Genomic DNA, 26,811 nt, shown 5'->3' with positions numbered 1-26,811 from the left:
CAAGGGTTAGTGATCTGCAAGTGGCAATAAATCAGTAAGACAAAAATCATTGTTGCAAGTGTGAGAAAGGAAGTTCACTCAACACATATATGGGCCTCAATGAGTATATTTTGGTGAGAAAGCTGGTAAGAAGTCCTCAGGGTACCTTTAACCTTTGTCAATCATTAATACTGAATTTGCATTTAATCACCTAATAATCATTACTCATCATAACTCATTACTTAGAGTTACCCTTGTGAGGCAGTTGCCTGGGCAACAGGAATGTACAGTATTCCTGTGCTGAGTGACTGCAGAGGTAACAGTAACTGAAGTGGTGAAGAAGATGAAAACTATGGGTCATGTACACTTTTGCCTAGATGATGTTTGCACTCTTGTTTAGGATGATGCCTTGTTTCATTTCCTGACTTGTCTGGACAGTAGCAGGTTATCCCGGCCTCTGAAGATTTCTTAAAACTATTTCACAGTCAGATCTGTTCCCTACATAACAGCGATGAGATCAGGTCTACAGCTGCAATAGATAGATGTCATGCTGACACCGAGGCGCTGGGAGAAAAATGGTCAGCCTGTTCTTTCTTGCTTTATCTCACTGCCTTAGGCACACATCTCAGCAAAAATCACGTGGACGTGACGTTGAGCTTTAGATAACAGAATGTGGGAACTAACTGTGCAACTATAACAGGAAGATTGCTGTGCAAGTCATATTCTTCAGACCTTCAAAATTAATGCTCGAAGACAGCACTTACATGATTAGTTGGAATGGTGCATTGTAAAATCCAGTTTGAAACCAATAAAAAGGATAGATACTATTTTTTTTGGCTCTGTTTTTGGTCTCCACCAACCTTTTAGGTCAAAATCTGTCTCTTTAGATGCTAAATGCTTCTCTTTGTCCACCAGCGTGTCCCTAACTGCTGTGTGGTGTTGAGCAGGGAGTTTACAGTGGAGCTTAAGAACTTTTTTGTTAAAAAAACAGCTGCCTGGTGCAGATGAAAACAAAGCTATGAGAGCTGAAACTCACTATAAAGCTTTATAAAGCTGAGGGGAGCTGTGAATTGATAGTTAAATGTTTGACATTGTATAAATAGTTGAAATTATTGAAAAGCAAAATTACGTAGAAATTAGTATTTTACTCTAGTCTAGTACAATACCACTGTTGGCCGGTTGAAGTTGCTGAGCCCAGTTAAATTGCCTGGTTGCCCAGCTCTGGTAATGGCACGTCAGCAGCTTCACTATCTGTCTGCATGCCCTGGGTGTTCTGAAAACCCAAACAGCTGTGGTACAAACATTCAACGAGTGCCCTGAGCTTTTGGTCCGGCTAGCAAACTGAGCTAACAGCAGCTAGAATTTGCAATATTTTATTTTACTGTACTGACAAAAATCTTTAATTGATTTTTTTTCACTCTGCTTTCAAGGCCTAATCACACAGTTGAGACTATAATCAAACATTAGCAATTACAGAATTGAACTCAAAAGCAGCACCCCATGAAATTGCGTGTGATGAGTTGACAGATTAGATGCTGGTTTTCACCCACACAAAAGTGTGCATACATAGAGTCAGTGAGGCACCTTTGTTGTGCACCTCTTAGGGGTTTTATATTGTCCCTGAGGGGTGCTGATTCGGCCTTGGGCAGAATAATAACATCTGATGATTCATCAGCGTTTAGGCGGGCAGAAGAAGGGTTTTGATGGCGGAGAGAATGGTGTGGCAGAGAGAAAAAGGCACAGGTGTAAAGGAAGTCTATGAAGCAAACAAAAGGGACAGTGAAACGTGATGTCAATGTGACCTTAAACATTTCTGATTACTTACAGACTGTAAATGCTGAGCAAAGGAGATAATGCAAGCTGTGGAAATGAGGAGTGGACAGGGAGGAGAAACATCAAATTCTGAAAAAAGACAAGTAGAGAGGAAGTAGAAGAAGAAATGTAGAGTAAGAATGAAAAGTGGTGTGATGAACAAGCCAGATCATAAGCCATCACCTCTCCTTGATATATATATTAGAGAGATATAGATATAGATAGAGAGATAGAGATGATATATAGTAGATATAGATATAGTGCAATCAAGCGTGTGTGTGTGTGTGTATATGAGATAGAGATATATAGACTATTTATAGATAGTGATAGTAGAATATATATATATATAGATAGAGATATATATAAGAATTCTACAACACCACACACACACACACACACACACACACAATATACTGAGCACTATATATATATAATACACACACACACACACACACACACACACACACACGATTGATTGCAAAACTGTGCATCATCATCAACAGGCACACCAAGCACTTGGCAGGTTTGAAGAAAATAGATCCCACAATTTAATCCATGCCACTTTTGCTCTTGTGTTTTGAACCAAAAAAATAGGTCCTATAGAGTTTATATTTTTTCTTTGGCTTCTTCCGGAGTCAGATTACCCTGACTACTGTGTTCTTCTTTCAACTCTTTATTAGTAATTGCACAACAGAATCTACCAACTCACTGTGCCCTCAGAAGCAGAGGTCAGCCACGGTTGAATAAATAGATGCCATCCGGTGCATGTGTTACCAACCTCCCTACCGACAAAGCCGATAGAGCAAACAACATATTAATCGTCATCTGATCTTTGTGATGCATATGGAGTTGGTCTCAGTCATCAGGTCTGCTGCCCAGTGACCTACATTCATGGGAACAAAGTACTCATCAGCGCATGCTGTCCATGTCGGCTGCTACGGCTGCTGGTAGTCTGAGACTGTTTGAGACTGTTAGAAAGCGGAGATCAGGCGACATCATGATAATGAGAAGTTGTTAAGCCAAAGAAAGGAGAGGGTTGGTTTTAAAGATTGTCCAACATGCAACAGGACTCTGTGGTTTGAATTTCTATTCTGAAGAAGATGAAGAGGTAATTAGGTTAACTGAAACAGATTTTCCATTTTCTTTGGTACACATGTTTAAAATGCATGTAAAAGTTTGAATTTATATGAAATTTGTTTTAAGTAGGTGGAGTCTTTACAGGTTCTCAGCATGACAGTTGACATTCCCTACAACTTTTCACCATTAAAGGAAAGCTATCTTTTATTACAACTCGGTTTCTGCCACCTATGATAACGTTATACTGTCAAAAGAAATTGTCCAGGACGTCTTAGGATAGGACATAATTAGGTTCAATGGAGAAAACATCCTAAGCAGTCAGACAGACAGTCAAACATTTGTAAACATACCAACAGTTAATTCTGATTAGTTAGCTAGAACTTTATCTAGAGAAAGTTGTTAAGCAAACTGTGATGGCCCAAGCTACAGTACTGAAAGAAAACCCATGTTGTAATGAAAGTTTTTCTTGATGTTCTTGCCAAAAAGGTTAGCCATGGAAAAAGATTTGTAGTACTAGATCTAAAAGAGATCAACTGAGAATTATTCTTGTGAGTTTGAGGACCAATACAGAAACAAAACATCAGTGAATATAAATTTTAAAACAAGCTGTAGTCTATATAGAATGTGTTGCTATCAGAGTGTTGTTTGTTTTGCCCCCCCCATGATCATAAATGACTTACTGTAATACATCTTGACCTCAAATGACTGATCACTGGACATAACTGTCAGTAGCTGGTTCTTTATTGTACATATGTATTTAGCTCAGTCAGGTAAAAGATATTCAATTAAATATTCAAGACTTTAGTGCATTGTTTTCATTTTTTTATTCATTGGATTCAATTAAACTGATTGCCTCTGTGATCTGACCTCAGATGTACCCACGCGGCGTAGGCTAAAGCTTTTGTGTGTGTGTGAGTCACATTGGTGGGTATTGAAAGCCTTGCTGAAATTGTTGTTTTTGTTAAAATTCATAGTTTAGCAATTGGATCTACTATTGATGTTCAAGGCGAATAACAACTATTGTGTTTTGTAAATTGCCTTCAAATTCAGCCTCAAGGATTCAGCAGTTCTTAGAGAAAAGTCTTCAATGATTATACATAATACATAATTACATAATTTTCCAGTATTATTCAGACTATGACAATATTCTGAGTTTAATATTCCAAATTCACCCTTTTTCAAATATAACATTTTTGCAATTAATAAAACAGCAGTCACCTTCATCGCCTGAACAGGGGAACTTGCTCGCACTGGTCATTTGATACTATCTTGTGTCCACAGATGCACTTTATTACAAACACACCAACACACACATTGCACTTCAATCATGTCTGATCATGGCCAGGTCTCAGATCCACTTGGGTATTATAATGTTACAGAACTGAGACCTGAGGTAATACAGCCAATGACCATATAAGATTTGGACCCAAACCTGTTGGAGTCCCAGGTTAGGTCACTGATCCTAGGGTTCAGGTAGACCTGTGAAGACCTCTGCATACTATTAGTCAATATTGTAGAAAATGGAGCCCTTGACGAACTACTATATGTTGTGATGGTTGTTGTCTGTTCAAGTTCAAGGATTTCATGCTTCACAGAATTTAAAGATGCATGTCCTGTGTGTCCTTAACTTCTCTGAATGGCATATGATTAGTGTAATTTATTCAGTCCTCCAATGTTTCCAGCAAAAGTAATACAGGGAGAGCATTTGGGTCATCATCTTGATGTCTGCATGTATTAATTTTACGATTTCATAGCGTGTAAACTTTTCAGCTGACTCATTGTTGATGATATAATCAGGGTGATATAATAGGTTCGACCTCTTGCCTCTGCCTGGAGGTGGAATGGGTACAGCCATAACAGAGGTCATAATCCCATTAGGCTCTAACTAACATGAAAGAGATGTCTTAAGGGCAGAATTAGTGGTTTAGAGACAGGGAACGCAATGACATACTTGCTGTGATTTCAAAGTCCATGAAAATCAACCTTAAGATTCATTGTTTCATCTGTTTATATAAGGTAGTAAAGACAGTAAATGTGCAAATGTGATGTCATTTTCAGAGGGAACCCTAAGGGAGCTCATGAAGTGTCTGAAATACAAAGAATTCATCTTCTGAGAGGCATGAATTGAGTGGAGTATGATCTGTTTTACAGTGTGACTATTAAGTTAGTTTTTTCTTGGGTTTTCTGGTGGCAGCACAATGGGTGGGATTTTGACAAGAAATATCAGAATTAATCCACTCTGTACCATGAATATCTCCAGAAAATATTGTGATAATTTGGCTACTAATTTTTTGAATATATATAAATGGAATCATCCTCCAGGAATACCAAATTTCCATACCCAATTTTAACAGCTTTCTGGTCATTCATGAAAAAATAATCGTCCTGTCCCCAGATTTTGATCCTTTTTATCCATGTTGATCTAAATTTAGTTTGTATCATAGAATTAGCATGCCACGAGTATTTTTGCACTGCAGTTGACTAAATGTCCACAAATCCCACCAGATATTTAAATATTCAATCACTGGTGTGTCTGTATTGAGGAGGATTTAATCAGGGCATCGCGGGTGTGCATGTGATCTGTCTATGTTCTTGTTCTCTTTCTCCTCATTTCTCCAGGACAGCACACACCCTCTCATTAATACACTTGCTTGTGTGTGTGTGCATTTGTGCCTTTGTGCAGGCTGTCCTCCATTAAACACAGCTGTACATTGATACATTGGCTCAACCACCAGCTGTTGATGAGGCTGATATAATCAGTCTAAGCTAAGACTTTCTCCTTAGAGGGATTTAAAATTATCACAACTTAAAGTACTCCAAACTTTGCCTTTGACCGTAGTATTACATAAGGCGTACCATCCTGTTGTCAATGTGTATATTCTGTCTTGTGGATTAGTGTGATTTGTTGAGGATGAGTTAGAGGTGGCTTTTAGCAATTTTTCCATTTTTGCTGCTCAGATGGTCTCAATAACTAGGAACATCAGACGTCACATGTCCCTCCACCTGAGATGGCTTTCTAAGGTCCCGAGTTCAAGGGCCTGTATCTCAGATTTTGAGTGGGCTGGCAGGGACACAGGAGGGGCCTGTTAACTTGGCCTTTATTGAATTCATCTTGGAGAGCTGGTAGTTCTGCCAAGCTGGCGCCACTCTCTGTACTCTCCTCATCCCTGCCTTCTGTGATGTCTGCAGCTTTATTGATGATTTGATTACAGCATCAGTAGTCTGTCTGCAGAACAGCTGAGTATTTTTAGTGTACTCCATCACCAAGCAGAGGGTTGTGTAAATCATGTGGGGGAGCCTTTATTCCCATCGCTACTTCCAACTAAAGCGTACTGGCATAGTACATGGCCTTCTAATAGGGATAGTGGAGAGCGCTTGGCATGTTTCCCACAGGGTAGTAAGATCTGTTCTTGGGTTTCAAATAGCCATTTCTCGAAATAACACCTCTTGTAGGAGGTGGGGTGTCATCAAGGAAGAGACACGTGTCATTGAAAACTGCGCAAAGTATGTCTTTTTGAGTTTACAGCAGCTTGTGCAGCTTCCTTTAATCAGGTACAGCTGCATGTACAAATTGAATTAACTCTTACCATGTCTACATCTGTTTAGTGTTTTTGTATGCATGCAGTGTCGGTGCTTGCGTTTGTATGCCACCCATTTCATCTGCTCTCCCCCCCCCCACTCAAGCAGCGAATGCAGCACATTCAGTTTCATTGCATTATCAGTATAATGGATTTTTATTGGTTAGTGATGCTGTAACACCCCCAGTTTCATGACTTTAAGCCGTTCACATGGATCTTAGGGAAAAACACATTATGTGATTACACAATGCTGTGTTTCAGAGTTCACCTACACATGGAGTCACACCTGACCAACATGTATATTGGATGTGTCTCTCTCTTGGTGTACAGTAATACATTTCTTATTGCAAGCAATTTCCTCTGTCTCTGAGTAGTGAGCACATACAGTACTCCACGTCTTTCCAGTCCTGTTTTTTATTTTACTTTCATACATGTTTTACCTTCAACTGGAGCTGGAGCAGCATATTTGTTGAGGGTACTTGAATGGTTACATCATGTACCTCCCTTTCTTTTTGACATTACTGAATTTTTGTTATCTGTCTTTGAAAATTTGTCATGATCGAAAATCTGTCTGAAAGAAACATGTTATCATATTATTCATGTGAAGCTAGAGAACATTTTGTGTGTGTGTGTGTGTGTTTCATTTAATGAGGCTACAGTTGAATTGTGGTTTAATAATATTTATTCATAAAGATCTTTCTGAAATATAAGATGCATGAAACAGTAAAAATCTGGTGTGATATTTATCATTTATGGCCTTGTTGTTTTCAATTTTAACTAGTTCTAAGTGGATCTTAAGAATTGAGTTTAATCAAACTGCACATTTCTTACCCACCAAAAATGTTTAATATATTTGTATGAGCTGGGCAAATTATATAAAGCACTTTTTTTCAATATTATGCCATCCAATACAACACAAACACCACCGTATTCCATGATAGCTCCCTAGATAACAGTATGTTAACTCAATACCTTGACTGTCTACAGGATTCAGGAGAAAAAGTGCCAAATGCAAGGTAAAGTCAATGTTAGCTGACCAACTGGCAGCGTTTGCTTTTATATTGTGTCTCATATTTGCTACATACCGACATTAGAATGCATGACATCATCTTTCCCCCTCTACGTTCACAGACATGCATGCTACCCGCAGCGCTTATTCTTCCCATTATTCCCTCCATTGTTATTGTTATTGTTCTGTCTCTCGGGCTCACTGTGTCCCAGTGTCCTACAGAGCGGACTGTAGTGTAATCAACATCCAGACGTAACCTCAGTCTGAGTCACATAAGTGCCAAGTGTAATTTTTTAACTACATAGAGAAAAAGGAGGGATGAAAGCGACTATTAGGGAGAAGGCGCTGGCAGCCTCAGTGAAAATACAGCAGACGTGTGTTGCAGGGGGAACATGGAGACCAAAAATAAAGACATTAAGCAGTCTGCTGGCAATACATTTTGAAAAAACAGACTGCCTGTGATCGGCCTTTCTCTTAAAGCTCAAAAACTGGCAAGAGTGCCAATTTAGTGTAATTCTTCACGCCCCCACTTTCTTTACGTTCCCACCATATGTTTGTTTCCTCTCACCATCATTTATGCCACTTCTCCTTTTCCATCATTCTTCTCCTTATGCATAGAAAAGATGTTGCCATGGCAACATTTGTGTCCTTTTTTTTTCTGCTGTGTTTTATACTCATTTACGCACTTCCGCAGCCCACAGTCAGTCAGCCCATCAGCAGCCCATTTCAGTCTGTAAGACGGTGTGGCAAGTCTTCTGCCACCGTGGCACAGCACTGGAAGCACACCAGACCAGGAACCATTTCAGGCAACACCACTGCCCGGCTCTGTGGTGGCTGCTGTCTGCGTGTGTCATTGCTCCTGTCTTCCTCCTGGTCCAGCACACTAATCTGTTTAAGAGGGAGAGTGATTTGCTTACTCTGTCCAGGTGTGCCAATCACACTCACCTTTTTATGTTACATAAGTGTAACATGCCAGCTGTCTTAGGGTTGTAAACAAATCAAAATAGTATGAACAGATAACTCCCTCTGAGCAGATACAAACAGCATCAGAATGTTTGCAGTATTTTTTTTCTATGTTATCTAATTGACACAATTTGCCATGAATGTCACACAGCTGACCTCAATCTTTAGCTTTTGTAGGATCTCTAACTTCCACGATCCGTTTAGAATCAAAGAAATAAGGGTCCTAAGTTAAACAAGTTATACAAAAGTTTACTCTTTTCTTCAGTTTCCAAAGTCATTCAATGTGTGTGTGTGTGAATGGAAATGTGAGAGCAGCATGACATTCTATGATGCAGATTTAAAATGTGAACTATTGTCTATACATGTAAGGAGACGGAGATTGTTGCTTGGTTCATTCTAAACAATTTTTGACCATATTAGCTGTTATTCTCAAGATCTGGGATTAAGGTCTGACACACTAGCTGTCATCTAACAAGATGTATTTCAGACCGACTTTATGTCCATCTGGACATCCTCCTATTACATACACATTTTTATGCATTATGACCTAATAAGATGCTCTAAAATGAAAACAGCCTTCTCAGGTTTTTTTAGACCCTATTTTGATCTCAGCCTTCTAGCATTATAACCTCCAGTTATTCAAGACAAATCATGGAATACAAAGCACAAATTAGCATCACTTGAGAAGGGTGTTCGAGTACACAAATCCAATCATTTGATGTGCCATTTTAAGATCAGATTTGAAAAGCAAATAAGGAAACTGAATTTCATTAGTCCGTTCGAAATCCACCAAGAAATCTAAATAAACTAAACATCTTAAACATTCACAACCTAAAAACCATGCCCACAGCTTGCAGCCAGGTGTTCTAAGGGAAGGGACATGATCACATTTAATAAGGAGCTTGTTTTGATGAAGTTTTTCACTTTATTCAGTTTTTAGGTAATTTTGGAGGCTTGTGGCCCATTGAAGCAGAGATACAAAAAAAATCTAATCAGTACTAATCGCTCACCAACCACTAAGTTAAACACCAACTCTTTCCTAAAAACTGAAGCGATTAATATGATTATAATATCATTAAATAAAAATAACTTTGAATTTGGGGGGATTTTTAAGGGAATCGCTGTCATCTCATGTCCGCTTCTCTCCATCTCTCTATTGTTTGTCAGGTGGCAAGATGGGAGCATCGAACACGGAGACTCTCCAGGCTCTTTGGTAGCCCCTACCTAGCCTGTTACAGCCTGGGCTTTGTCATCATTCTGCTCAACGTTTACCGCAGCCACAGGTGAAACACACACTTCTCTCCTTATTCTGCTCAACTCAAAGTCACTTTTATCCCCTTCATTTCCATCCAGTCTTTATTTTATTTAATCAAACCTTTATTAGACACTTGAGTCATTTTTGGTTTGCATCAACACGTCATTGTACGATTAACTACAACTCTCTTGCTTTATTGTTAGGTTGAAGGTGTATTCAGATAACCCACAGTCAGGAAACATCTGGTTTTGCTCAGAGTTGGAGATGTGTGAACCCCACAGTTACTCTCTAAGGACAGGCTTTTGAGCAGTCGGCAGGGTTACGCTAGCTGTTGATGGTCAGTATATAACTAAAAATAGGCTTGCTGCTTGTTAAACCACAATTTCCTCATTATCTGGTTTTATTCTAGTTTAAAAAGAGAGATGACGTATGTAGAGTCTGTGGAGCCAATTAAAGTCCCCTTTGATCGTTGTAACTAATTCCTTTTGCTGTTGAATAATTAGGAAACAAATTTAATTACATTTTAATGTGCTATCCACGCTGTTTCTCTCACTGGTTTCTTATTTAAAGAGAATAGATGATGATGATGAGAATGATGTTCTGTCTGCCTTTCTTTTTTTATCTGTGGTGACAAGGAAGTGACAAAGCTTTAGCCTGATTAGCGCTGAAAGATCAGTACCCCCTTCTTCTTTGGTGCTGTAAAGCAATTTAGCAGATTTTCTGCTCACCCCAACCCACTGACTCACAATGTAAAAGCAGATGCAAAATGAACTTTTCTCTCAGTTACCAAGTTTGGTTTCTATTTTCTTATTTCTTAAAACATCCAGCTGAGCAACCAAAATAAACCTTGGATTTGTTCGTTTTATTTTTCTCCCCTTTTACATCGGTTGTTCTTCTATGTCTTTTGTTCTCTCTCACTTCTGCTCTGTTTGTGCCGGTGTCACCCCACGCCTGCTATCATACAGTGGAAGTACACACACTCACACCTCCCACTATGGATCAAAATGTGACAAAGCTACTTTAATAAAACCACACATATACAGTATACCAGTGTAAGAAGATATATTTCACCCCTGCTGAAAGGATGTCTATGATGTGTGTTGCTGGGCAACAACACTTTTGGAATAACTGCTTCAAAACAATAAATAGTCTTGCCAGTTTTCCGTTCTGCTTCTGAGGAAAATGTTTATTAATAGAGTGCAATATAAGAAACTAAAAATAGTAGTAGTATATAGTAATTGATTTCCTCAGATGTGCTTGCAACAGAAGATGTGAATGAAGTGAACAATGCTGACGCTGACGTCTCGGTTTATTTTTTCATTTCCAAGAGGTGTTATCAGCCAGCAAAGACATAAATGTCTCAGTGCAAGTGAATAGACCCCCAACCAGTCAACTGAAAATAGAAATGCAGCTTGTCAAATCCTGTCGGAAGTGCAACAAACAGAAACGGTTCCACATCAGCAGCAGCAGCCATGTTGGTACTTTGAACCAGATGCATCTGCCAGAGCAAATAAAACATAACCTTGTAGATTCATCTGATTCAGGAAATTCCAATAGTTACTTGAAAAACCTGAAGGTATGGAGTTTGAAAGACTTCTACAAATACCAACCACATCAGGATCCCTTCAAAAGTTGAGTTGACTTTGACTTTAACTTGACTTGTTTCGTCATTACCTTCATCATCCTATTTGAGCTCAGTGTCACTGTAATAAATAGACAACAAACATATTTTTTCATCAAAAATGTGTCTATTTTAACATTATTTCGAATAAAAAAACAACATTAATAAATGTGTAGTCAAGTTTCAAGAGCAAAAAACAACATTAATAAATGTGTAGTCAAGTTTCAAGAGCAGGAACACACCCCAATCGCACCACTGCGGGCATAACCTCTTCTGCTTCTTTTAATTCTTTTAAGACTAAGTTTTGCCCTGTCGGGTCGTAACACTCCAACTCTCTGTTGGATCTTAGACCTAAGCTTGGTCCACTATCTGTTGATGGTGTGTTCCTTGCTAGTAAAATACTTGCTCACTAGGCCCTGTTGGTGATGTGACTCTCACCTTCCAGGTTGTAGCAGTCCCTTCAGAGTCTGTCATGTTGCCCTCTGATGGTAACCTTTTGTTGATTCCCAGTTATCTTGGTCATCTTTCTTTGGTCAGTTCTTTTTTTTTTTCAGAACTGAAGGAACTTCTTGGATTAGAGGTGAAACGTATCCACAGATCTGCAACCAAGTCCAGTTGAATGAATGAATGCCTTTTTATTGTCACTATACGCATGTATAATGTGATTAAAAGCTCCAATAACAGTGCAACAGTGAAAAAATATAACACATAAAAATATTCAATATAAACATAGGCAAGAAAATATCAAAAAATATACAATATAAACATAAACATAGGCAAAGAAAAAAGAGGTAAGGTGCACAGTCCTTAGGGGTATGTACATTTTGCCTACAATAGATATGGTGCTATGCAGTGTTACATATATAGCAGATGAGTGCTGCTGAGATGTTTGAAAGCGAGCAATGAAGCAGTTTTGCTCCTCTGCCAATGGCGCACTCAGGTCTTCTGTTGACGCATCACAGCGTCTGAAGTTTGTGATGTCTTCTATGCCCCGCCATACCTCCCATGTGCTGTTGCTGGACAGGTGAGACTCTATGTGCATCCTGTCGGTCCGCCTTGGCTCTTTTTATTCCCCTTTTCAGGTCAGCTCGAGCAGCTCTGTATGGAGCTCTGTCACCTGACCTGAAGGCAGCATTGCGGGCCCTGACGGACCTGGCTGGCCATTCGGGGTTTTTGGTTTGGGAAAGCCCGGATGTTTTTGTCCACAGTCACATTCCCGATGTAGAACTGGATATAGTCCAGTACTGTTCCTGTGAATGTTTCCAGCTCTTGGTGTTCAAACAAGTCCCAGTCTGTCTTTATGAAGCAGTCCTGTAGTTTGAAGAGTGCATTGTCAGGCCAGGTTGTTACAGTCTTTGTGGTGGGCCTGGCACTGCGTCTGAGGGGGGTGTAGGCTGGGGAATGCAGGAGGGAAAGATGGTCTGACTTGGCCGAGGGGTATGACTGTACGCGTGCTTGATGTTGGTATAAACATGATCACGAGTTGTTGTTGCTCACTTTTTATTTAACTTCTTGCCTGACAGCACTTCCAGAGTGAATCGTGACTGCATTCATGTGTTATTTTCTTTTCGTTATATGACACTGACAGCTTACACACATTCATACCTGTGGCATGATTTCCAAATGGAAGGTTTAATAGAAGAATGAAATCTTTTTCATGCACACATCATGTGGTAACCACATTCATTTTCAAGTGGATGTAAAGCAGTATCATACAGGAAGATGAATAATACCTTAGACATAGCGGAGACTCTTAAGTATGCTGTGTCATACCATGACCTTCAGTCGATGGCACTTATTCCTGCATGAGCCATGTAGTTTAAGTGAGTGATTAAATTGGTAACTGGTTATGCTGTTAATTTGGTAAGATTGATTTCTGGTATTTTGCTCAGTGCCACTTTGGCAGGGTGGATACTGGGACATATGAAGCAAGCTTTATTTCTATACTCTTTAGTTTGATTGCTGCTTTACTTAATATGGTGGAGAGAGAAGTACGATGTGTGTACAAGCCTACTTTATAATGCCTTGCTTAGGGAGTCCGTTAAAGTCTGTCATCTTGATAAGAAAAAACAGCAGAAGTCTATATTTAGTGTTCAAGCTTAGCCTACGTATTTCTAAAAATTCAACTTGCAACTTAAATCAAATATAATTGCCATGGTTTATCATCTGAAAGGGAGCAATACATTTACGTCTTGACTGCCCCGCAGCAGGAAATGACGGTAACTCCGGGGGGTTGATTACTTGATGACTTCTCCACATGCACATGACGTTTACAGCTTTCACAATTTATTTTCTGTCCAAATTCTTTTAGGTTTTGAAAATTTCAAAAATCTATTTCATAAAACACTACAGACGTCATCTCTGCGTTTATTATACAGGTCAGGTTTTTCAAAAAGCAATCACGTGGTCTTATTCTATATATTACAAACAATGCCTTCTCTCTGGGAGCTGTGTGATCATGTGTGGTAAGTGGTGCCTAAGTGGTGTTTTTTGTTTATTTTTGGTAGATGTCTCTTACTCAGTACTTTAAAAAAATGGTTTCTCTATAGTTGCCAGCAGAACCACACTGCTAATGAATTGTTTTTTGATGAGGCTGCAAGCCCTGTTAGTTGTCCCCTGCAGTGAATTCACGGTGCGGAAGCATGTAATTTTTGCTCTGCTTGGCAGACCGCAGACATAAAACAGTTCTCTAGAAAAACATAATTTCTGATTGCGGCCTGACCTTTTGACCAGTAGACTACTTAACTTACAGATTCACTGTTGTTTTGCCAGCGTCTGTCTAATAGACTTACTTGAACACTCACTGATTTATGTGACTGAAAGTCATGTCTTTTTATAGCTCCATCACAGATTTGTGGGCTGTTTGACAGACATACAGAGGATACTGGGTGTATATATTTATATATTTAAGTACACAGCAATGATGCTTTCCACTCATTATGCTCAATAATAAACTATTAGGGAGACCTCCAGGGGCTTTAACAAATCCATTTTTTAATTAACTCAATGTGTTTCATTGGTGCCCTTGCCTAATGAGATGTGTGGATTGGGATTATTAAATGGAAAAATGTTAGACTCACACTTCCTCTGTTTGTGCTCAGAAATATTGAAAGATAAAAAAAGAATATGATGAAAAGCCATATTTAGAAATATGATCAATGTTTGGAAATGTTTTTTAGTCTAGAATATGCCATAGTGTTGACTTTTAAGAGCAATTCATAGTCGCTTCTAAAAAAAAACCTTTGTTATTGTACAAAAAAAATTAAAAGCTAATTAATGGTTGAAAGTAGCCACATGGGTCTATTTGACATGAATATTGTCATTTTCATATGTTCATCTGAGTCACTGTAACCAGTGCAACAATGACGCTGAATGACAACTTGCCTGCCATTGGGTGTCATTCTCTTCTGCCAATTCTGATTCAATAATTCTCTGCTATGTCCTGTAACTCCTTCGGTTTTATTATTTCTCATTCCGGATATGTGAAAACGCCCTGTGTGCATTAGGTTAGCACTGTGCATGAAAATATTGATTCAGAAGATCCTGTATCGATCTGGTTGTCCAGGGTGACCCCACCTCTTGCCCAGTATCAGCTGAGATTTGCTCCAGCCCCCACAATCCTGATGTACAGTTGTCCCTCGCTATAACGCGGTTCACTTTTCACGGACTCGCTGTTCCGCAGATTTTCTTTGTGTAATTAGCTTTTTTTTACAGCATACTGTACAGTATGAACGCACATTCAACTGTGAAATACGCAAAATGTCTCATTTTGTTAAAAATGTTTGGGCTTGAAAACAGGTTTGATTTCATTTACATTAATACAGTATTGTACTTTTTTTTGTTAAATATGCGAAAGTTTGAACTTTGAGAGTGTTTAAATAAGAGAGAAATGTGAGAAAATGTTAATGCCTGTCTGAGAAAAGTGTATAAAAGTGTGTGGTTAGGGGTCTTACGGCCTTAAAACATGTATAATAATTGTAAAACTTACTTGGCGGATTTCGTTTATTGCGGATTATTTTTAGAACGTATCCCCCGTGATAAACTAGAGACCACTGTACCTGCAAAACTAAGGTGTGCCCAGGGGAACTTTGCATTCAGTGTTCCCTGAGTGATAGACCTCTACAATAACGAAGAACAGACATATCAGTGAAGAGAAACAAGATGGTGGATACCCGTCACTATCTGAAAGCACCTTCCGTCTTGTTTGGTCACAGGCACTATTTAAGTACTGCAAACCAATATCTGTTAGCATACATATCTTTAAGTTAAAGATAGCATTTTTAGTTTGGCCTTTTTAAGGACACATTTGTTTTGTTTTTTTCTGTCCCATTCCAATTGGTTTAAAAAAATTTCATACCTAATGTTTTATATTCTGACTGTGAATGAGATGGAGCAGAAGTTTTATGCCTGAAATTATAACAAATGTCCAGAGTTTGAGACTGAAGTGCTTCTTACTCTTCTAAGCTCTGCGGTAAAGCGACTCGTTTTGAAAGGGACTTTCACTCCCACACTGAATGTTCCAACCCTGACCCTCAAATTCTTCCGCCTCCTCCTCCTCTTCTTCCTCCTCCTGCTGTCTTCCTCTGTGATTAGACTCTTCAGTTTATATTCTGAAATGCTGTGTATGGCTTTGACAGGTATATTTCTAATTCTAATACCATAATCCCGTTTGAATTCGTTTGAATCTCACCAGAGTCAAGTCAGTCATTGTGCAAAAAGAAAAGTTACGCTCCACCAACAGGGCGAAAATGAATGAACAGTATGCTAGCTTCCGAAATAAAGTTTTCTCTTATTTCTATAAACTACAGGGGGTGCGCTAGTGACTCGTCATTGTCGTTGTAACAGTACATCCTGCGAACAGACCCTCATACCCACTAACCACCCACATCTTCACCGCCCATCTCTTTTCTAACCCAAATCCCAGCAGCATGCCTTACTTAACAGAAACCAGCGGTCGCTCTTTGTGTCTGACATGGCAGAACAACTCACCGCATCACATTACACTTCCTGCTTCCTTTGACAAAGGGCAGACCCCGTAACCCAGTTTTCTCTTATTCACCCCAAACCTAGTTTTGATTTGGAAGCCATTTCTGTACAGTGCGTTCAGACTGCAGCCCACGAGTGGGTGCACACACAAACACACACAACAGCTGTGCACCGGAAGACCTGTGTGTGTACGAATATTGTTTGCAATGTTAGGAACTCTCTCAGCGCCATAAACACTAAACTTCTTTAACTATGTGTATGTCATTCATGATATTTAGAGGCTGCAGGCACAGAAGCCCAATATAATATGCAAAATAAAGAGCATAAAGAAGGCTAATATAAACAGGCTATTACCAGTATTATTAAAGCTCTTAAAGCTGCACTTTAGAGACGGAACAATTTAAATGATTTTAATTTGAAACTGTTATCCAAAAGAATATCTTAGGGACTAGAACAAAACATCTATAAAGAACGTGGCTTTACCATCTCAAAGAGCATTTAAAAGCCTGGATGTGAAATTACCTCTGGCTTCCTTCTTGGCATGGACTGGAGCCAGAAAATCTGATCGAAAGAGAGGAACCTGCAGATTAGCAGCTGGAGGTAGAAGTGTTAAGGCAGAGCTGTGAGCTACCATGCTGCTCAGGGAAATGCTTTGAAAACCATAATTGAAGGACCAGCCTTTAAACTGGTGTTCACTCTGTACCAAAAACTATCCACATTTGGTGTTGTGTAACTTTTGTTTGCAGACTTTTAATCCTGCAACTGATTGCAGACCAAATCATTGGGCGCTTTAATTTTTATCATTGTGTTTTTCCCCAGCATTCCTTATGTGTCTTTCAGTTGCAAATGAATGCATATAGGTGCATATAATGTGGAATACACTTACACACTTACACTAGGAACTAAGGGAAATGGAGCTGTGGTCAAGTAGTTGCATTGGTCTCCCAGCAACAAGAGGGCTACATATTCTCCCTCTCATCACATTTGCTGTGTTCCTGATGTGGCCAGCATCATTTATATGGCCAGCTGTTTTGTCTGTCAATAGCCACTTTGAGTGATTAGGGCAGATTAGTGAGGAGGTAGAGGAGAACCGGAGAGGAAACGGTAGGAGTCAGATTGTGAAACAATGATTACAGTACACAAAAGGGTCGGTTAGGAGGAGGAGGGCTCAATGAATCCTGTGATTCATGTGTATCCAAAATCTCAATAAAGTAAAATCTGGTAAACATTAAACCTGCTAATCATCAGTAACTTTGAACTGGACCTGGAAAAAAAAGACTTACTGTATCTCAACACAAAAATAATCTTTGAAGATTATAATTGTTAGCTGTAACAGATATACATATGTGGGTACTTGACAGTTGAAGACTGTCACTGTCAAGACATTTTACCTTGGCAGATTAAAACACTCTCATAAGCAGTGGCTGCAGTTTGTCTGTAAAAGCGCTATCTATCCACTTTCAAACGATACAGCAGTTATGGACCAAGGCTGAGACAGTTACGACGTGCCAGCGAAAACTAAGTAATGCATTAAAACCAACGTGAACACCTTTTAAAAGCCATTACTTACCTTTACAGAAACACTTCTTCCCAACATCACAGGACAAAACTGTGGGACCAAATGAAAATGCTTTTACTGTAAGACCACACCTGTCGAATCACTTGTCAGCGCTGACTGCAGATGAGTGTGACGTCAGGGAAAGTTAAAAGCACTCTCCCAGTCTCTTTATTTCTATACTCTTTTACAGACACACACTCATACACACACTGAATCCATTAGAGGAGACTGTGGGAGAGTTGGCGAGAGAAATATAAGAGAAAAATGCTCAATATTGAGGCTACAAGATTCGTCTGACACATTAAGACTTCTGATTCTGTTTTTTTTTTCAGTGTTACCCTACTTACAAAGGTACAGAGCCTTTGCCACAATGCATTATTTCAATTTGAATCGAAGTAATAGAGTGTATATTGGCTCTGAAATATGAAACAAAACAAAGGTGGACCTAGTGAGTGAGTCAGCACTTGAATTCTCTTGATGACTCTCAAAAACAAAATGAAAATGTGATTCCACTCTCTCATACTATGACTAAGATAATATCAAAATACATTTGAAATTGAATATATATAACTACTGCAATACTGGCTCATGAATGACACAAGGGGTTGTTTCATGTCTGTGAAGTCTTTACATCATGTTCTTTTTTTGTTTTCTCTCTGAGCGGAGGGGACATTATTTTTCCCTTCCCAATCATTAGCTTTGCTGACGCAATCTTTAAGTCATCCTAGTGCCATTGCTCAATGGATGGCAGGCTAAGTCTGTCGGTGGACCTTGGTCCAAACTGAAATATACTACTGGTCAGATTGCCATGAAAGTTTGTACAGGCATCCACTGTCCTCGGAGGAGGAATACTGCTGACTTTAGTGTCCTGTAGTGCTACCAGCAGTTCAAAGTGTTCACTTTTCCAATGAAATATCTCAACATCTGCTTGTTGGATTGGTACAAACTTTTGTGCAGACTATCATGCTCTTCAGCGGATTAACACCCATTACTTTGGTGATCCCCTGACTGTTCCTCTAGCATTACCATGAGGTTGATATTCTTGGTTCAGTGTGAAATGTCCCGACAACTATTGGATTGATCCCCATGAAATTTAGTTAAGATATTCATTTTGTTGTTTGGTCTCTATCGTTAATTTGCCTGTTCATGACAACTGTACTGAGTCTGAATTTCTATTTATCTCCCCTGTTCAAATTATATTAATGTTTAAATACATATTTAAGAGCCTTAAGGTCGTTTTGATTGATAGGTGGGTGCCATTTAGATTTGGCTTGATCAAGCAGTCCACCGAATATCATCTTTGCCCATTTTTAGATTAAATGGTTTTTGAGCTAATGTCAAAATGAATAATGTCAGTGTGACCTGCACAATAGAAAATAAAGAGAGTTTTTATACACAACTACATATACTTTTATATACAACTAAAAGGACAATTTTCTGTATAACCACATCAAGGGCTACCGTGGTACCCCTGGATGGGTTAAATGCAGAGAAGTAATTTCACGTTCAACTTGATTAATAAAGTTTCCAAATAACAAACAAATCTTCCACTTCCAAATGTGTCTATAGTTTGCTGAAGCAGTTTTATTTCAACAGTAGTAGATTTATTGAATTAGCACTGTACTGTTATACTGCAGCAAAACGACGCCTTGACCATGACCATTTGTGATATGTTGGTGTACACATCAGCAGTGAATATGTCAGATGAAACTAGGTCAGAGAAGCTTCTGTTGGAATTTATTCGCCCACGGCAAGTTTTTTTCTGTGACAATAAAGCAACATTCTAACTTTTCTACAATAAAATGAGAATTTAAATCATTTTAATGCTACACTGACTTGTAATAAGGTCAGTGGTGTCTCTGCCTTTGTCTCTATGTTCTTCCACTATGTAACTTTGTGCTCCTGATGTTCTCTGATGGACAGTAAAGTAAACTGCTGTAAACTATAGTTGCACTATGTGTGTGTTAATGTTAGCTTAGTTGATAAACCTGAGTGAGTGAGACTGAGTTCGAGACACCAGGGGATGTACTGCTGATGTTTTTGACCACCGGGAAAAGGAGATTTTCAGACATGGACATGGACACAGGACACAGTAGAGCTAGTGTCATCCTAGAACCAAAGCCAGGTTTAGCAGATTCTATGGGCATAGCTAATGGTGAAGAGACCAAAGAGTATGTTAACAGAGGAACTAAGAAATAGAAAAGAAAGTAAATCTGGGTCTGACTTTTAGTTTTGCGAGAGCTTTGTGAAATAACAGGCTGAAAGACAGACACCGAGCTGGCTTCTTGCTGTTGGATTAGTAAGAAATATTATCTGGCTGCTATGTCTTGTGCTGTTGCACTTGCTCGATGTTTGGCTGTTACCAAAGTTGCCAACTTGCTAGTTTTTGAACATAAGTTATATAATCAGAACTACATACAGCTGTCCACATTTACCACAGTGGAATTACACTTTGAAACTGGGGCACTAAATCTAAAAAAATACTAATTTCTACGCAGTGTTACCATAACAACCCTTGTTCTTGTGTTGTATTTCATTATTTTTGTCTGCGCGTTCAGTTTATGTGTTTTCTCTACAATTTTTCATATTTAAAAAGATCTGCTTTTATCTCTCATTCCCTCCCACTTGAATCCACAGTAAAGGTCTTTGCACTAATAATCAAAACCACAGCATGTACAGTAATACGCGGATGAAATAAAGCTGGTTTGTTTTTCCTGCAGTATGACGGTGGCGATGAAGGTCCAGGCCAGATGGGAGGTGATGGACAGGACAGGCATCTTCTACACTGGCGTAGCTCTAATGGTGGTGGGCACTCTACTGGTTGTCAGCAGCTTCCTGGCTCTGGGATTCACTGGAACCTTCTTGGGTAGGTATCAAATACCCCAATATCGTTGAAGCTTGACCCATAATTAGGACTTGAAGTCCGTATCAATCAGTCAATCAGCTTTGTGTTTTGGGCCATAGTTAGAACAGTTTTGGTTTCTCATTGGTTTGAAGTGGGAGGAGTAAAAAGGTATATCGCACACGTCCATTCACCAATCAGAATTTAGCGATATTTAAAACAAAATCTGTGATAATATAATTAAGAACTGTTGTGTTGTAGCTTTTTGTAAAACTATTTAAGAGAACATAAAGGAAACAGTTTATTTAATATCACAATCGTATAATGTTGATTTAACGGATTAACTGATAAATTCATTTAGTGTATCACATTGAAAGGGAGTAGATGTTCGACTGATAGTGATTTATTTATAGCTGTCATTGTCTTTGCCAGACTGCAAATGATAGTCATTTAGTCTCTTTTATAAATGTGTTCTGTTCAAGCAAATTGTAAGTCAATGCCCATGACATCTTACGAACTTGAATCTGAGGTGGACTGTTAGTTGCTGGCAACCATGTGTGTGTGCATTCAGTGAATAACATAAAGCTTACTCCTATAAATAGCACTTTGTACAGTATGTGTAAGTTTAGATTAAATTTAGACACTGTTACCAGAGCAACCTTTTTTTAGACCGACCTTGAGTTTCTTAGAATAAAGAGATGACACTACGACTATAGTCATTGTGAGCATATCAGTCCTTCACTTGACAAAGCTCTCGAAACTTTTCTCATCTTGTCTCTTCTTAGCTTCCTTTGTCAAGTCCTCTTTGGTTGTGTTACCTCATGTCATTATGTCTGTAGAGGCTGCTGAGCCTGATTACATTGCCTGCATACCCAGCTCTGGTTCTGGTATAACAACAGCTCCACTCCCTTCCAGTATTCCACTGCACACCTGCTCCGAAAACCTACACTTCCTGGTGGTCTAACACGCCTGTGATACAAACACTAACACTCCTTATGCTCTGAGCTCACAGTCCGGGGAGCACAGCTAACAAACAGAAAATGCTGCAAACTATAGCTGCTGTTATTTCAATCAGGATTTTCTATAAATCACCAAGAGCTGATGTGCAGCAGCCGGAGGACATCAGATAGAAAGCTAAAAACATACCATTGTTGGTGGTGTGTGACTTAGTGCTGTACAACATTCTGTACCCGGAGCACAAAGTTACACAGTGCCCAACTGTGACAACAGAGAGGAGGCAGCAGGTGGTGACACGAGTTGGCAGGAGAGCATATGTGTGTGTGTGTGTGTGTGTGTGTGTGTGTGTGTGTGTGTTTATGTGTGTAGTGAATGCATCAGTTTTCTCAGTGCAGGTCAAGAATTATTTGTGTCTTCTTTTGAAGAAGACGAGCAAGAATGAATCACAGCACGCTCGCCACTAAAAGCCCACACAATCTATGTGTTGATGAGAAGTGTGTGTTTGCATGTGAGGCACGTGTTTCATTGAATGTTATTAGCCCATTTTCAGAGTGGCAATCTCCCTGGCTCAGTCTGTAGTCCAGCAGCGTGTTTATAGCAGAACATTAAAGTCTAGAAGCTTTTCCTCGAAGATAACAGAGTGACTGAGAAGAACTAGAGACCAGGCCCAGGCCAATATCAGGGAACAGACAAGTTTCTCAGGCTCGTGTGAACACAGTAAACAGATCCCAGCAGTGCAGAAAACAGTGGTGAGAAGAGCTGAGGGCAGGTTGTTGCTGTCCGGTGATTTCTAAGAATGCAGTGTCTCTTCAGGATACACGCTGGGATTCTCTATCAAATAAATTGTATCAGGACGCCCAGAATGTTGTTTTCGTTAGCTCTGAACACTTTACCATTTAAATGCCTGAAAAAGCCAGCAAAGCAAGTTCGGAAACCCACAACGACAGATTTTATTTCAGCTAAAATGTGTAAAATATCAAACAGACATAAACAGACAATAAACAAGAGATATAAAAAAAGAAGTCCCAATACTTGTTGCAGGAGACACTATGGGGATGATAATGTTTGTCCTTTGTCCAATGTCCTTTGCTACAGGTGGCTCAGGTTTTGCCTGTGTGGACCTGGTTTGACAATTAGTTTTTTTTTTCATGGAGCACATTCAGGGCAAAAGTAGGAAAAGCACACTTATAATAACATATATACATCATGGCTGAACTCCATTTAATTGGACTGAATGTCTCTGATTGTCTGGGTTTTAGTATTAATGTATGTTTTGTTCCCCTTGTACACAATCAGTTAGGTAATACACTGGCCAGGGGATAAACCATTTCCTATCTGGACACTTAAGGCTTTCCTCCTGTGCCAGGCTAAAACAAAATCAACCTTGTGCAATTAATATGTTGTAATGTATTTAGTATATTTCCCTGGAATTTTCTGAACATATTCATGCTCCAAAGAGGATAAACCTATATATCACGCAAAGTTTACATATTTTGCCACACTACTACAGTGGTAAAATAAAATATTGGTATGTTAAGCATCAAAGTTTTTAAAAGTTTTTTTTTAATCAGTCTCCTATGTTTTTCCCTATCTCAATGTCTATTTATTGCTTTCAACCACATTACAGGGTTTTCATTAGCAAATAGAGTTTTCTCAGATGTCACAGAGTTGGGTTTGTCAAAATGCAAGCTCGGCAGCTGTTATGTAGTTTATTCCAAAGCATTTTAGGATTTTTCATCCATGTTTGGCCACTGATGATGGATTGAATTTAAATGCACCCCAACTGATTATTATGGATTATTTAAGAAACACTCTCCATATCATTTTAAAAACAATGAAGTACAAAATGAATCGTACATTGTCCAAAATGTTGCATGGAACAACCAATGCGCATGTTTAAATAGCATTCATGCATTCACTCTTCTCAATGCTGCAGGAAACAGCTGAGGGTAAACTCAACGGGAAGGTCACTGACTCAATTAAAAACATGTTGTGGGATGAGATCATTTATCATGTTCCTTTCACATACTGTAGCTTCCTAAAACTGATAATGTACGACCTTTTGCTTTTTTCATCAGCGGTTTCCAGCATGGTGATGTAAGAATTAATTTACATATTTCATTTTTAACTAATTATACTCCGGATGAAGCTGTGTTTATGTGCCTGCGTATGTGGGGCCTCCTCACACTGTACCTTCACTGTGTTTCCTTTCCAATACCTCCTACCATGAGACACCCACAGATATACACACACACACTAGGTATACAGCCCGTGGGTGTGTGTTGTAATTTGATGTCTTATTTGCTCTGTATTAAGCTCCTTGAGTCACTGTGACCTAATGCTCCAAGCTGATGGCTGATAGGACAGGGACAGAGACATAGATCCAAACACAATCTAATTACACACAGTTAATGTGTTGGCCAGTGGGCCCAAGATCCAAGCTCACAACACACTGATCACAGACCCACTTCTCTTACCTCAAACAGTGCTATCGCTGCTCCTCTTCAGTAAATCCAGGTTGCCCATTTTCATAGCAACAATGAAACAGTGACGCAAGAACACGCAAAAAAATGTTATGCATGGCTTTTGAATCTGACTGGGTTATCAGTAGTCACTTTGGAGGTAAAAAATTAGGTCAGCAATTTGTTCTGAGGGCCAATTACAGCTGTTTTTCTATTCAAAACCAAACATTTGTTTATATAATCTCCTTTTTAACCTGCCCTACTTAGTTCAAATGATTATACATAATGAAAATTGTTATATAACTTTGGGCATTAACAGCCTCTCTTTGACAGAAAACAGGGCCAGCAGCACCGAATGTGTAATTCAACAGGTCAGTCTTTACCTAGTGGAAGCGTGGGTGTGTGTGTGTGTGTGTGTGTGTGTGTGTGTGTGTGTGTGTGTGTGTGTGTGTGTGTGTGGACAAGGGAGACAAAAGTAAAGTATTTGGATGTGTGTGTGTGTGCGCGCATAATACCTGGAGGACTTACAACATAGCAGACAATAGTATGCTCAGGTTACAGTGAGCGGTGTTCTATAGTAGCAAAAATGTATAAACATTACCAGAGCATGTTAGACATGAGTTTAGGCTGATTTAAGGCATGACCTACAGGGGACCTAAAAAATGTCCACTGTTGGTGAATGTGTAACGACGCCCAAGCCCACACTTAGATAGGTTGGTAAGTGCACTCACACACACACAAACAAATTTGTTGACTAATTCTTGTTTACCACAGGCCTCAAGTACCAATGAAACATGCTAAAATTACCTCTACTTAAAAACTGACCTAATTTGAGATTAAGTTTTGCTTGGAAGTCAGTCCATGTATTCTTGGTGTTTGTTTTGCCCTTGGAAAGAAACAAACTTAATTCTTTTGATTGTTCTGCAGCGCGACTGATTGCTGCAATCGTGTGGGTGCCTTCTAAAAATAGCTCGTAATACCGCTTTAATTCCAACTACCACACAGAAAATTAACCAGGTAGGGCGACAATGTTGTTAGCCGTTGCTCGTATGTGATCTGAGCACTCCCTGCGTTACTCCGTGACCCTGCATGTTAGGGTCGTGATTCACATCATAGAGTGCATTCCTGAGGTCAGAGGATTACTCATTGCTGTGAGACATTCACCATTAAGACAACTGGACCCCATCTAGAACCAAATACTGCAGTACCTCGAGTGGCTGCTTGAGGCTGGTTACAGAACATTTCAACCTCCATAAGCACCCATATTAAAATGCCAAACTTCACAGCAGAAATAAACATGTTTTGGTCTCTACAGATAATTTCCTCGTTCATGACAGCTGTTTTTTTTTTATTTTTTTTTATTAAAGCTTAAAGTTATACAGCATGATTGACAGGTAGGTACTGTTATAGATGGCTTGTTTTAGCACCCAGGTGTCATTCAGCCTGCCTTAGGTCTGCTGATGACACATCAATTTTTAGTTTAGCCGGGAGGTCTAACCTCCACTTTCAGAGTGGTTGCAAGTTAACCTGGCCTACCAGCTTTCACTTTTCAAGTGGACTACAAACGAACCAGCCAGATGGCACCTCCTAAATACAGTGGTCCCTCGTTTATCGCGGGGGATACGTTGTAAAAATAACCTGCAATAGACGAAATCCGCAAAGTAATCAGCTTTATTTTTTACAATTATTCACGTTTTAAGGCCGTAAAACCCCTAACCACACATTAACATTAACATTTTCTCACATTTCTCTCTTATTTAAACACTTCTCCCTTAGCCAATCAGGACGCTGAACACAATGCGCGTTCATACTGTACATTACGCTGTAAAAAAAAAGCATGCAAAATTACACAAAAAAAATCCGCGAAACAGTGAGGCCGTGAAAGGTGAACCACGTTACATGTATAGTGAGGGACAACTGTACTGCATTCTATGTTGTAAAGGGACAGACATCTGAAATCACAAACTGAAATGCAGTTTTTACAATATGACGTATCTTTTTTTTTTTTTTATTAGAACAAGAGACTAGACTCTGAGATTGCGCCTAATCATTTAAATGAAAATTACTTCCTTCACACACACTGTAAGTCAAAAACGTTTTTTGCTTCCGGGTTTACGCCAGCATTGTGCAGCCCACTGCACATGTGCATGTTTCTCCTGCTGATCCCACCTGCATCTTTATGTCCATAGACTTTATATTCAGATGATGTCTCACACATAGCAATCCTTTTTCTAGGCTCTGAGAAAGTTTAACAAGTATAAAACCATCATGGTTTAAATTAATAATAAAAATAGTACTAAGTGTCTTTGTCAGCTCAAGCAGTCTTTTTTTTTTTTTTTGATAGCGGTCTACAGATTGACAGCAAATGTGACAGTGCTGTATCCTAATACATGATGTTTTTCCAGTCAGTAGCACACCACATACTGTAAGTTGACAGTGGGTCTCCTAGCAACGCATTTTCAAAAGGTTGCTGCCATGATAAACACTAGAGGCTTAAACCTTACACAACTTTCTATCCACTTTTGAAGATGTACATAAAATCATCATTTATGTTTTGTGAGATTTCATGACTCATTTCTTGCCACAAGTACAATGATCAAACCTTCACTCCGGCATTTTCACATGAGGTCATACCCATGCAGTCGTACTGTTGACATCAGTAACAGCCAGGTGACGGGCAGGGAAGGCAGACAGTGTAGCATTAACAAGGCT

General features: G+C 39.2%; 1 protein-coding gene across 1 annotated transcript in view; it reads left to right on the top strand.

The window, feature by feature from the left end:
• pemt (phosphatidylethanolamine N-methyltransferase) overlaps positions 1 to 26,811 on the top strand; it is a 54,840-nt gene that overhangs the window by 14,447 nt on the left and 13,582 nt on the right. Inside the window, exons 4-5 of the mRNA XM_027289755.1 lie at positions 9,586 to 9,701; positions 20,559 to 20,704. Of these exons, the coding sequence (XP_027145556.1) occupies positions 9,586 to 9,701; positions 20,559 to 20,704 (262 nt within the window). The remainder of the gene's footprint in view (positions 1 to 9,585; positions 9,702 to 20,558; positions 20,705 to 26,811) is intronic.

Source organism: Larimichthys crocea, chromosome XVI (genome assembly GCF_000972845.2).
Source record: "Larimichthys crocea isolate SSNF chromosome XVI, L_crocea_2.0, whole genome shotgun sequence".
Taxonomy (NCBI): domain Eukaryota; kingdom Metazoa; phylum Chordata; class Actinopteri; family Sciaenidae; genus Larimichthys; species Larimichthys crocea.
The sequence above is the reverse complement of the archived record's forward strand: the minus strand, read 5'-3'. Positions and strand labels throughout refer to the sequence as shown.